This window comes from Arvicola amphibius, chromosome X (genome assembly GCF_903992535.2).
Source record: "Arvicola amphibius chromosome X, mArvAmp1.2, whole genome shotgun sequence".
NCBI lineage: Eukaryota > Metazoa > Chordata > Mammalia > Rodentia > Cricetidae > Arvicola > Arvicola amphibius.
The window spans coordinates 107,350,187-107,364,777 of record NC_052065.1 but is presented as its reverse complement, the minus strand read 5'-3'; the positions used below and the strand labels follow the sequence as shown (position 1 = coordinate 107,364,777).

Genomic DNA, 14,591 nt, shown 5'->3' with positions numbered 1-14,591 from the left:
GAAGCAAGCCTGTGCTACCTAGGCATGCAGTATGAGACTCGGGGCAATGACTGCTGGGGGAAGACTATGGCAGAGTTAATAGAGAGCAAAGTATGCCAAGGGAATAATAGCTGACTATATGAAGTTAACATACTTTCATGTTTTACATATTTATATCATTTGTTGGATTTTCCTGTCAAAAATAAATAAGATGTATGAGAAGATGATAGTTATTCATACCTCTATGAGTGCCCATCTAGCTCATAGTTGAAACCCAATTAACACTTTGAGAAAATCAAGAGCTAGTGTTAATGGAGTATCTCTATGTACCCACACTAGATGCCTCTCATCAATTTACTCAGTTTCATTTTCACAATGGTGCTAACACAAGTACTATTACTGCTTCAATTCTATAACAAAGAAACAAGGTCAGAGTCACAGAACAACTGATAGATACACTATTTCAACATCTAGGCTTATATTAGTTACTTCTCCCATTGCTGTGAAAAAAAAAAAAAAAACAACTTACAGAAGAGTTTATTTTTCTCCCAGTTCAATGGTAAATCAAACATGATAGGGAATTCATGGGATCCTGGAACATCAGGTGCCTGTTCACATTGTACCTATAGTCAGGAAACAATGAGAGATGAATGCTGGGGATTGTTTTGGTTTGTCATTTGTATTCAGTCCAGGAAACCAACCCATGGAATGGTGCCACTCATGTTTAGGGTGGCTCTTTCCATCTCAGTTAAACAACCTAGCAACTCTCTGATGTGCATGCCCACAGGTTTTACTCCTGGGTGATTTCCAGATCTTGTCAAGGTGGCAACCAATACTAATCATTACAAGAGTCTAATATGAAACCTACATATATCACAGAGCTCTTATCCAAGGCTCACAGATACTAACTAATCAACATTAAGTCATGCTGCTTATTGGAACCAATATCTGCCTGTCTTAAAAGATGGTGCCCTTATCTCCTTCCTAATGCCTTTATAACATTACCAAGATAAATTTCTCTTCCATCGATATTTTACCAAGGACAGTCTTCTAGGATGTAGAAGAAATGGGTATGGTTCACTAAGGATTCAGCAAACAGACATCCCAGAAAAAATCTCAAGTACCAAAATTGTCACCAAGCTGCCACTGGCTCTTGTTGGTTCTGGAGGCTGGAAGGGGCTGAGAAAGGTAGCTGGGATACATCTATATCCCTTTGACTGAGAGTTAAGAATCGAAGGTAAGTTATTTCATGATAGGCAAATCCTAATCCACACTGCCCTAGATAACTCTGGAATAGGGATGCTGAGGACATGCTGGTAAAGCATTTCTAAGAGCCTTATTCATAATTCATAATTAATGTGCAACCTTAAAGAAGACACTTTTTTATATCACAATTTCTTTATGGTAAGGAATGTAAGACCAGTGGAAATCTCGTCAAACACATGAGCTCCATTTCATCTCTTTTATATATTTATCTTTCTATATAGGTATTAGACTTTCACTCATAAAATTTCATTTCAAGCAGGGCTGGTGACATATGTCTTTAATACCAGCTCTTGGGAGACAGAAGTAGGCAGATCTATGTGAGTTTGACGCTAACCTGTTCTACATAGCAAATCCTAGGACAGTCAGGAATACATAGTGAGACTCTATCTAAAAATTTTTATTTCAAAGGTTTCCAACACCAATAACTATGCTTGAAAAAAGCTATAAATAAGGAAAGAGCTCATTAGATTCCTTCCAGTTCACTCTAGGAATCTAAAAACATACTTTCTGTTCAATTAAACTTCTGAGAATTTTATACATAAGTACAGTATTTTCATCATATCTACCTCTCTCTCCCCTTCTAACTCCTCTAATTCCCCTAACTCCCTTTCAAATTTACAATCTCTTCTTTACAATATTAATGTTATATATTACATATAATTAAGTACAGTAATATTAATATTGGTATGTATACACATATACTGTGTGTGTGTGTGTGAAATAGAGATTATTCTGTGGGTAAGCTCAGTGTTCCATTTCAGTTGTACGCTTTGTAGCCACAGAAGATTACAAGAATCTCTTATGAGAGGCCCCACCAGGGTACTCTGTGTTCCAGCTTCTTTCCGAAGCTACTACAACTGTCCTCTTGTGCCAGCTCTCCCCACTGACCTCATGTTCTCTGAGCCTTGTATTTGTGTTATCTACATTTATTGCAGTGGATGGAACAAAGGAAACACTCTACAAGTGTCAGTATTTGCTAGGCCTTTGCGTTACATGAAGACAGTAGAACATTTACTGAGGTTCTCTTAACACTTGCTGACATTCACCATCATGTGTCTGTCTTTAGGACTTGGGAAAAGTTTGTCCGAACAAGACAAAGAGAAGAGACACATACAGCTAAAAAGTCATTAGCTATGTTACACTTCTTGGATTGAGTGATGACTTTCTGGATATTTATTATACTCTAAATAAATAAGCAAATTCAATGAAGTATGAAAGCTTCATAAATGACTCCTTAGTCTCAAAATAATAAATATAAGAGGAAAACAACACTTATTTTTCTATTATCCAGAATCTTGTCACTATAATTTTTTTTCTTTTTTTTTTTGCCAAAAACAAACTAGTCAGAATGGGGTTCTCTATGCTAAAAATATGTTGCATCTCTTCAAAGCCTGTTTTATGTAGGGCCCCTGGGGTCTTCCTTTTCATGTTTTCTAGTTGGTATGGAGCTGACAACTATCAGTTTTCCTCCGAATCATTTTGTTTGAAGGATCATGATTGCTTGTTCAAACCTTTTAGCTCCATAGCCATTCACAGGGACATCTTCTTTCTTGAATTATAAGTAAAATAAAGATGTTCAATTAGTTGAATTTAAATTTCAGATAAATCACAAGCAAGCTTTAATGTATGAATTTGAAGCATGCTTATACTAAAATTAATTTATTATGTATATTAAATGAAAATTTAATTGGAAATTTATGTTTATTTGCTAAATATGAAAACTCTATCTTATACACGTGAATATTTATTTAACGATACTGTTGGATTTGGACTGCAAGGATTTTAAGTTTCAGAGTGCTCATTTATTTACTTAGTAACTGAAACATTTTTGATCTCTAAATTAGCAACAGAATAGTAAAGGAATCAATACTTCATAAGGTCCATGGAGAAATTAAATGAGATTAGAGTTGTACTAGTAAACACAGTCCCTATTTTAAATAACTATTACTGTTACTGCTGTGTGCTTTTTTATCATTAGTATGGCTATAAGCATTATTATTGGTCATTATTTGACCTGATATCACAAGCCCTCCATTTACATGATTAAACTTAAAATGGAATTTTCCTTAGCATTTCCTTTCATGATAACCTTAGTATTTCCCTGCATGATAACCAAAGATCTTTTTGGTTCTAAGTACTCCCTTTGGCTCTCATCTTCTAGTACCCCCGATCAATCTACTAGCTGCCATTCTTTAATTAATATAAAAGAACTTTCCTGTCCATATGTCTTGAGGTCATTTAGAATTCCTACAATCAAAGGAGGTGGTCTACTATGCTGGAGATGGTGCTAGAGATGAGGGCGTAAATGATAATCTTTGAGATATCTCCCTCAAGCTAATGACAAGTTGGTTTACTCAGTGAGTGACCCTAACCAACATAGATTTAAACAGCATGTGTGGAAAGAAAGATACCACAGATATCAAGAACTCGACTTTTCATAATGTTATGAAGAAATTATTTGGATTCCTATCTGCTTGCCTACCTTCTACTTTCAATGTTTTCTTTCATTATGTTGCTGAATGCCTTTGCTATTTCTCCTCTCAGGGAGGATGTCAGACATGATCATTCTCTTCTCTGACCCACTCATTCCCATAGCCACTCATCCTTCTGCTTTTCCACTCATCTCAACAACTAATTGGACATATTAATTTGTTTCACCATAATAATGGCTTTAATGATTCTACTTAATTCTTCTCCCAAGCCACAGTCTTTTCTAACACCATAAAATGAAAGAAATGAGCCTAACACAGAAATCTATGGTTTCATAGCAGATAAGGGAGACCAGGCAGGACCTCTTAAATCACATTGCATTATGCCTGTTATGTCTGCTTCGCATGAATGGAAGGGAGCGGTGGTGCAGATAATCGAAAGATCATTTCCACTTCGTTTGGGAATGCACCACACAGTGTTGTTGTAGCTGATTTGCTTTGCTAATTATGTTCTACTGAAGCTAATATTGAAATTGGTTCAATTTTTTTAAGCTCCTCTGGGCTGGAAGCGAGAAGAGGCAGTGGCATGGCCCACTTTGAAATGAAGGGAAACTGACAACAATAAGGGGGCAAAGAAATTTTTCTATTTAGGCTAATGAGTCCACCAGATAAATGGAATAGGATCAAAGTAGAACTTGGCCAATTATGCCTGGGCAGACCAAGCAGCCAACTGTCTCCTATGGTTCAATAGCCACTTAAAGGTCAGTCATTCCCACTGCCTGTCCACAATCCGAAATCCTCTGAATTAGTACTCTACGTGAAGAGTCTTTGTCATAATACAACCGTGGTTGTAGCTTTATATAACAGCAAGAATAACACATTTCCAGGCAGACACATTAGGGGTTAGTCTGACTCAAACTGCGTCCATGGTATTGACCTAGAAAGAAAAGAACTGAAGGCGAGAGAGACAAGTGTGCCTTGATAGTTGTATCACCACACTAAGGGGTCATTGGGCAACCATTGTGGGAAGATAAGAGCCTGAAGTGCCATGGAGGTGAGCAGGGAGACTTGGAAGAAATAAGACAACTGCCACCTCTTTTCTTTCTGGGTTTCTTGGCCACTGTAGACACAGATAATATGTAATTATTGCCAATAAACATTTCTCTTTCTTAATTATTTTGCAGCGGGGCAACTGGACTTTCAGAGGGTTCTATATATTTCTCTAGAGTCTTGGCATCTTACTTTTGGTTCGTTGTTGGTTTGTTTGTTTGCCTGCTTGTTTTTTGACACGGGTAATTTAGAGATTAATTGTGCATTGGCTTTCTAACCTTACAAGCTGCCGCGGGGGACAGCTGACCTATTGAAATGCGTTTCTCTCTTTCTCCTCGCAGTCTGCTCCCAGTTCTCCAGAGGGGTGTATGCTATCTTTGGATTCTATGACCAGATGTCAATGAACACCCTGACCTCCTTCTGTGGAGCCCTGCACACATCGTTTGTCACACCGAGCTTCCCCACTGATGCAGATGTGCAGTTTGTCATTCAGATGCGCCCAGCCTTGAAGGGGGCCATTCTGAGCATGCTGGGCTACTACAAGTGGGAGAAGTTTGTATACCTCTATGACACAGAGCGAGGTAAGAAGATGCATCTAGTTTTCTCTTTGGGTATTCATGTGACACTGATTTTTAAACGTCATCACAGTGCATCCCTTTCTTCCAGTAGATACATTTTAATTCTCCTTTCAGTTTATTTTCAGTATTCAAAATAAATCAAACATGAGAAATCAATTGTAATCTTAGAACCTAATTTTCCAAGTCATATACAAAATTCCGCACTAAAATGTGATTTAGCATACACCGTGGAAATAATTTTTGTAAGAGAACTCATCAAGAAAAACTTTATTTGGTGTAAAATAAACAAAGTGTAGAACACTATCAAATAAAGTTTTTGATCTAAAACATAAAATCTTCCACGTACTACTATGTGTGCATATGTGTGATCTACTGTGCCACATAGGATATGGAAGCCCAATCTGGAAGGTTTTAGAAAATGAATCTTGCTAGATTATGATGATTGTCCTTTCAACATATACTAATTAATTAATACACATAATAATACAACTAAATGTGCCCCCCAAATCCAGTTGTTTCTGTTGTTTTCCAAAATGAAACTGAGGGCCCTTATTATTATGATGTTCCATCAGTGTTCTGATATCAGTTAGTTGCCTGCAGACTAAATATAGATGGTTCTCTCTGAGTCTACCACTTCAGATTCAGAGGCGGAAGAAACAAATGAAAGGTCTTTCTTCCTGGTCCCTGGGGTAGCTAAAGCAAAGCTCTTTCTCATCAATATAATTTGAAATGCTAGCTTGCTCCTGAGAAGCAAGAGCATTATTCACAATTCCTCTGATTTAGCTGCAGCACCAGATCATATCATGAAACAGGCAAGCCTGCCTTTGCCTTGGATTCATACCAGCAAAGAGGGGTTGAAACTCACCAATCAGGATCTGAGAATTTTAACCCAAGATCTTATACTAGCTAGCTTTCTGATCTTGACCAAGTCTCTGGTACTCTCTTGAACTTGGTCTCCTCACCTAAGGTGTGTCCCCTTTTTTAATATATAAAATTCTATGGTTCTGTGATCTCTTTTGACAATATACCAGACACAATAAACTTTGTATCTTGAAAATAATTGTAACTTAGATATTATCAATGAGTCAATCTAATGATTTTGCAAACTACTATCTATCTTTAATGGTATATTCTACCTCTAAGACAGAATTATATAAAATACAGTTCCGATAGGTGTGAGCAAAAAAGATCATTTATGTGACAATTCATGCTATACTAGATTCTGATTGCTTTAAATATTGTAAAAAGGTAGCATTCAAGAAAAGCAGAGTTTTCAGAGATAATGCCTTAGGGTAAATGAACCTCTACAGCAGGATTTCTTGAGGAAGGGAAAACAGGAACATCATGAGGCCTATGAAGACCAAAGAAGTAGTCAGTCCTGAGATCAAATACCTATAAATAACATTACATGGACTGAGCAGGTAATATTTATGTATTTGGAAATATTTTTATATGTGTGACAAGCAGTTTTAAAAAGAGACCATGAATTTGAGAGATAGCAATGGGTAAGGGTGCATGAGAGGCTGCAGAAAAAGAAAGGAGGAAAATAATGTAACTATATTATAGATTCAAAACCAAAAATTATTATATGCTTTTGAAAAGAATAGAGACAAAGGACAGAGTACAACGCTCTGTGTGTTCAAGCAGAGTCTTGATTCCCTAGGGTAACAACATTGTTTAAACATTGTTTAAAGTGTCTAATTCATGATGTACTCTATTTTAATGCATTTCCTTCCATTCAAAACACTGAGAGTGAATTAGTTAATTTCCATATATTGCATGTAATGCAATTTGGAGCATTGTAGTTTTCAGAACTAAAGGCTGAAAATCATCAGTTTCTCTCCTGAAGCTTTTTTCTTATTAAAGATCAGTTCTCTTAATGCTATAACTACATTCATTTCAAAGAAGACCCAATGCATGCCTTCTCTCACCATCACCTATAAACAGTCTCTGCTCATTAGACCTCTACTGTGAAAAAGAAAGCTGACACCATCTACGTCTAATTCTTATCCCTCCTTTAATCCTTAAAGCATCTCATTAAATAGTTTGAGAAATTCTATGATCTGACATCCAACAGAAACATTTCTGGTTGAATGTTTATTTCCATGTTTATTACCTCTTTAGCTATTTACCAGGTGGGACTAATTTATTATGTTTTTGAGAAATACATTACATAAACCTGAACATTAATGTCCACTTTGGAAAGTATTTTCAAAATGTTGTACCAAGAATTATCCCAAAATTTTAACAACTTTCTATTACTCACATGAGAGAAAATACAGTCTATTCTTCAAGATTCAGTTTGCTTATGCCTCAGCCCATTCACTGTCAAGCTCTCCTTATGCAATCTCCTAAGATTCATCTCCTGTAGGTGATTCCTATTTGTCACTATTGCCAAAATGTGCCACATCTATGCCTCTGCTTTATCAACTTCACTTATTCTACTACTTCCTGAAACACTCTCCTATATCTTGATAATGAAAATTGTTTAAATTTTTCTAACCCCATAACAAACTCTACCTTCCTCCTTATTCATTTAATAGTTATTAAGCTTCCAATAGTAAATAAGACACAGATGGTTCCTACTGTCATAAAACTTATCTTCTAAGAGAGACAGAAAAATCAAGTAAATAATAAATAATTGTTGTACATTTACATAGTGTCCTATGAATGAAGCAAAGATTATAATGCTTGGATCTAATTTGTAAAGGGTGTTCATAGCCTTAATGAGGAATGGCATTATAATTTGGTAACTAACAAAGTGAAGGACACAGCCTAATGTGGAAACAGTCAGTGCATAGAAGCTGTAGAAATTATTAGAAGACCAATGTGGGTCAAAATTAGTGAGAAGAAAGGAGGATAGTTGGATAAAGACTGCAGAGATAAGGGAGAGCCATATTTAGTCATGGAATATGACCAAGAACCACGGTAAAGAGAGTGGATTCTTCAGGGGAAAGGTATTGCAAGATTCTAAGCAGAGGGGTCAAACAAATTAATGTAAGCTTTTATAGCAAATAGAGTGGTGAACTAAGGAAAATCAGTGGGAAAACAGCCATTGTAGTCATGCAAGTCAGAATGATGACAACTTGAGTAAAGCTGGGAGTAGAGAAGAGTATTAAGGAGTAAAAATGGTGATGCTATTTACTGAACCAGTTTGGAGGAGGAGAAATCTTGCCTACATCTGAATACCCAGAGAATCCCTTCTATCCACACCATTCACTTAGCATTTAACATAATGACTTCTGCACTGTTACTTCATTTGGTCTGATATAAACTACCCCAACCTCTTATCTCCAATGTGATAATGATAAGTTATTGAAATAACTCAGTAACATATCTGTTCTATTTCTTTTTTCTTCGATGATAATCTATTACATCAGCATTAAAATGATGGGGAGATATTATATCATCAAATATAATTTTATAATAGTTTAAATTACACTAGATGTGGAAGACAGAGTGAGAAAGAGGGATCCCTCTTTATGTTCAAATAAGCTAAATATACAGTGTTGGAACTGCTCTAGTTTGGTCCAGGAATGAAAAAGAAGTCAAAGAATGGGTTAAAGTTTGGAGCTCGTTTAAAAGTTATGTTGCACAAACATGGCCATTTTTCTCTGGTGTTATCAAACACTGAATGAATTTGAGGGATACCCTGGCTCTGCTCTGATTTCTGTCTGCAGAGGAAGTTCTGATTCAGGATTTGCAAGTCACTGCTTCACTTAATAAAAATGTCACCTTGCTTCATTAACAACAAGTTAGAAAATATAAATTTGGTTCTATCTACATAAAAGGTCAGTTCTTAGTGTGTAGTATGAGCTTTGGGCAGGCCTGCTTTTCATTCCACCCGGCTCCCGCACAGCTAGCTTCACCCGGGAAATAACAACACACAAATTGTATTCCTTTAAACACTGCTTGGCCCATTTGCTCTAGCCTCTTACTGGTTAATTCTCACATCTTGCTTTAACCCATATTTAGTAATCTGTGTAGCACCATGAGGTGGTGGCTTACCGGGAAAGATTCTAGCCTGCATCTGTCTCGGAGAGGAGAGTCATGGCGACTGACTGAAGCATCTGCCTCAATGTCTTCTTCCTCCCAGCATTCTGTTCTGTTTACTCTGCCTACCTAATTTTCTGTCCTATCAAAGGGCCAAGGCAGTTTCTTTATTAACCAATGAAGGTAGCACATAGACAGATGACCCTCCTCCATCATTAGGGAAATTATGAGACTAAGTATGTCACATGCCCTCTCTATAATCTTTCCTTTTATTAACTTCCCTGTTTCTTGTTTATCTAGTGCTCCTCACCATACATCTCTATGCCTGCCCTCCCTGCTAGGAGCAAAACTACATCTCTGCCTATCCTTCCTCCACACCTTCATGAATCTTCGTGTCCTGCATTCTGTTCCCCCTGATTAATAGTCTTTCTCTGCTAATGACAACACCTCAGCTCGCCAATTTATTCATGCCAATTGATATGGTTCCTAATGGCTTAGTGTATTCAGTAGAAAAGAAATTTCTATTCAGGAAGGAACTTCTGTAGAAACAGAACCTTAATCCAAAAATGTTTCTCTCTTTATTATTATCACTTTTAATTGGCACATACTAGTTATGTTTATTATTTATTTATGAGAGACAATGTGATATTTTGATACATGTATACATTGCATAGTGATCAAAATTGGGGTAATTAGCATATGGGTCACCTCATCTATTTGTCATTTCTTTATCGTAAACACACTCACAAAAGTCCCTTTGGTTATTTTTGAAACCCACAGAATGTTGTTAACTCTACTTATTTCTCTGGGCAACAGAACACCCAAACCCATTCCTTCTTTCTAATTGTAACTGTGTACCCATTGACCAACCTCTGTTCAACTGTTTTCCCTCTATATCTGGTAACCACTATTCTGTTCTCTACTTCTACAAGTCAGCATTAATCCTAAACTCTCGGGTACCAGGAATCCAACTTGGATTCCTATACAGAAGATTATAAACCATTCCAAGAATATGTCCACTTCTTCCAATTATTACACATGCTTTTGGGTGCAAGCATTCTAAATAGTAGCAACCTCCTCCACAATAGTGACACACCTGAGAACTGAAAGCAAGAGTACATGATGCCTCTTCTTAGCTTCAATGGGCAGAACCCATGGGGATGAAAGAATCTGGCCCAGCTGTGACTGTGGGCTTAGATAATGAGATAAAGAGTCTGGGTGCCTTTTGAGACAACTAGTGCCAACCCTTCCTGACGTTCAATAAACTCCTGCTATCTCCCATTCTGAATCTGACTCTCCCTACTCAGTTCCCAAGAAACTCTCTGAAACACAACAACCTTTTAAGAGACATTGCTATCTTATTTGCAAGGCTGTGGCAGGAACTGGGGAAGCTATACCAATCATTCTGTTGGTCAACATTCAATTATTGAGCTTTCTGTAGCATTAGATCACTCTAGCTCACTCACGGGATTTAAAAGAAGCCAAGTTAGTCTCTGCTGCTGAGGAATTGACAGTTCTACTGTGGAAACTGATTTGCTTCATGGCTTCAGTAAAAAAAATTAAAACCAACTGTTGCCATCCCTATTGGTGACATTTGCATTCATTACAGCATGGGCCTTGGACAAATAATAAAGTTCCTCAGACAGCTAAGATGCTCAGAATGTTTTGGAAGGTCCTTGAGGTCATAAGTAGTAAAGAGATTCCCTAAGATAATGAGAAAGAGGACTTTCCTCAGAGGATTCTGAATGCTTTCAGACTGGTTGAATTTGAATTCTCCTGAGATGACCAGGGCTTCCTTTTCTCACACCTTTCTGGATGCATTCAGACTATTCAAATGGCTTAACTTCATAATGTTATTTTTTCAAAATAAGGCAAACAATCCTTCCTTTTACTCTGTCTTCTTTCTCTTTCATGTCTCTCGGTTCCATTTCTCCTTCTTCTCCTTCTTCTTCTTCTTCTTCTTCTTCTTCTTCTTCTTCTTCTTCTTCTTCTTCTTCTTCTTCTTCTTCGTCTTCATCTTTGTCTTCATCTTCTTCATCTTCTGATTTTTCTCTTTCCCTTCATACACACACACACACACACACACACACACACACAGAGAGAGAGAGAGAGAGAGAGAGAGAGAACTAATCAGCAATTCTCATATGTTATTGTCCCTATATACATTTTCTCACTCTGCAAACATGTGTGAGAGAATGCATGCTTAGAAAGCTTCTGCCACTAAGGTCTTTGCCTAGATCTCCAAAATATTTTATTTCAAAAATGTCACACTAAGTTGCCCAGGCTGACTTTGGATTCACTTTGTAGCTTAGGTAGACATGCACTGATGCTGGAGTATATCATATTTTTAAAATAAGACTGGCTGCCATTTCTTAAGTATTTAATAATACTAGGTCTTGAGTTTATAGATTATCACATTTCATTATAGTAACCTCGATACATCTCTACAACAGAGGGAACCAAGGCAAAGAAAAAAAACCCTTCAAATAATGGTTCTTACAGTTATATAACACCAAGTAATAAAACCACATATCACCCTAGGTCTACTATACTCCACAGAATATGTGCTTTTCTCTGGCTGGCATACTGCTTCCCACTGTCTTAACATTTAAAAACACTAGTTGTGTTCCCCTTCATTTTTCCTGCAGTAGTTCTTCAAAGGTCATGCTACTAAGGTCCTCTTTACTTCAATTGTATCTGTGTAGATGCAATCCAGTTCTCAATTTACTTCTAATAGCATGGCACTCACAAATAAATACAAATATCTTTTGTTGCTATTATTTTGTTGTTTTTTTAAGACACAGTTTCTCTGTGTAGCTTGGGCTGTCCTGGAACTCACTCTGTAGGTGAGGCTGGCCTCAATCTCACCTATCTCTGCCTCCCAGGTTTTGGAATTAAAGGCATGCACCCATCTCCAGATGGCTTCAATACTATATCTTCTGACACCAGAATATCAGGGATCAATGTAGACAGATGGCGAAATACCCAAATTAAAGGACAGATAAGTCCAAAACCTGGAAACAATTGAAAGAAAAAAGTTCTGGATGCAGACAGAATGTGAGTTCGAATGGACAGCTGGGATGAGGCCTGAATCTAACGCAAACAGAATTCCTATACTCAGCTTTGTAGCTAAGACCTCAGAAAGACATAGCCTTAATGTTCCTACTGCTAAGGAGTGCTGCATGGTTGAGGCAAAAAGCAATGAATGACCAATGGTTGGGTAACTGTCAAAGATTGCCTCAGTTCGGCAGCCAGGTACTGTGCATAGTAGGTGTCACCAGCAAAACAAACCTTGGTTTTTTGTTTTGCTTTGTTTTGTCTTGTCTTTTGCTCATCCATTTTAAGAACTAGGGAAAGAATGGACAACGGTAAAAAGATGGCTCCAATTCTAATCATGGCCATTTGTCTTCTGGGAAAAGTAAAATCAAGAGAGTTTTTTATTGAAATTCAAGCTACTTTTTTATATATGAATAAATTAGGAAGGCCCAGAGAGTATATTATCTTGTGAGAGACTGATAACTAAATTCCCCTCTTTGAACAGCAATAATTGGGGTTGACAGGACCTAAGACACGTGGTAGTTTCTACAGGCTGCATAATCTATTGTGATGAGTCTTCAACTATGAAAGCATCTTGAGAGACTGTACAATAATATTAGTGAATGAATATTTGGACTGGATTGTGAATAAAAGACTGTACATATGTCTATAATGAGGGTTTCATTGAAAATGAAAATACTGAAGCTGTCATATTTTTAATACTTCGATTTGCACATCCTTGACTGCTTTGGGGCATAAAAAGAGAAAGTGCCAAGCAATTTGTTGTCAGCTCTTGAAATAAATTATCATTTAAACACTTCCTCTCCACAAAGGTTATTAGCTTAGTAGCTCCTTCATTCCTGGGGTTGGACTATCTGTAGGGGAAGAATAAAAAAAATCACAAGACATTAAAGTATCCTTTCAAAAGCTGAATATTAGTTACTGTGGAAATTGTTCTCTTAGTGGCTTAACATATTTTTGCTGTAGCTCTCCAATGCTGCAGATTAGACTGCAGCAACTATTAATAAATACTGTCATATTTTACAGCTGTCATGCAAAGCTGAAAAAAGGCTTTGCTGTGATTAGATCCTGTTTACTGTAATATTTCCAGCTCAGACTCAGAAAAGCAGTTTTCCTATAAAGGTATTTCCATAAGTAGAATATTTTCCCATCAAATGATATGACTAATTTTAATATATCGTTAACTCCTTGGTGGCAGTGAATTTGTGCTTGAATTGATTTCACAACCAGAGGTACATTCGTCTTCAAAGACACCTTAAACAAAAATGTCAAATTTTTTCCCTTGGGTTGTCCTTCATATGCAGAAATGGTACTTCCTCTCAGAAGGTTTGCACTGAGTGTCCCCCTCTCTCTTTGAAGGAGAAGTCTACACTGTACTACTTGCCTGCTTTGGCTCTGCTGTTCCTGTGACCAACTGTACTGTTTGCCAAGACAGCTAGTCAGGGTTTAGGGAAAGCGTTCCTTCAATAGACTAGCTAGAAATATTGTTTCTTGCCCCAATGTCATCAATGGAGCAAAAGAAACAAATTTTTTGTCCGACCAACACCATCAGCTTCAGCTGTGTGGACGTGTTTCTACATCTGGCAGAGGTTTGGGTTTTGTTTTGTTTCCTCTGACCTTCCATTGCTTTCATTGGGTTTCTTGAGGAATTAACCTCCAATTAGCCGAATATCTAATTATTAATGAGTGAATATTCTTTAGACCAATAGGGGCTAGTTGCGATTTGCTACAATTACTGGGTGTCAGCCTGAGAGGTTCTTGAAAGTGAGATAGATTTTGTAGTCATCCTGCAATTCTGACACTAAGGTTTGTCTCTTGGAGCCCTGTAGACATCAATTCAAGTGAGGGCACAGAATGGGAAGACAATGTATATAAAGTCTTTAGTACCCAGCTGAGGAGAATACTATGTTCAATGAATTTTAGCTCTTGTGTTTATGATAGTTTCAAAACTTTTCCCTCCAGAAATGAAATTTACCCCCTCAGGGGACATATGGCAGTACACAGACACATTTTAGTAGTGGGGAGAAGCCAGAAATACTATTACACATTCTGTAATGTACAAGAAAGCATCCTCTCTCCCAGCATGGAATTATTTGTTACAAAATGTTTATGGTGGGAAGGCAGTATTGAGTAAAAGGACTGGCTGCAGAAACTCAAAAGACTGACTATGAACCAACATAAAATTAATTGAGAGTTTCATTGTGCCTGCATTGGTGTTAACAATAATGTTTAAAATGGA

General features: G+C 37.2%; 1 protein-coding gene across 2 annotated transcripts in view; it reads left to right on the top strand.

The window, feature by feature from the left end:
* Positions 1–14,591, top strand: part of Gria3 (glutamate ionotropic receptor AMPA type subunit 3) — a 263,616-nt gene that overhangs the window by 71,212 nt on the left and 177,813 nt on the right. For both annotated transcript variants that reach the window (XM_038316290.1, XM_038316291.1), the window contains exon 3: positions 5,066–5,305. In XM_038316290.1, coding sequence (XP_038172218.1) covers positions 5,066–5,305 — 240 coding nt within the window. The remainder of the gene's footprint in view (positions 1–5,065; positions 5,306–14,591) is intronic.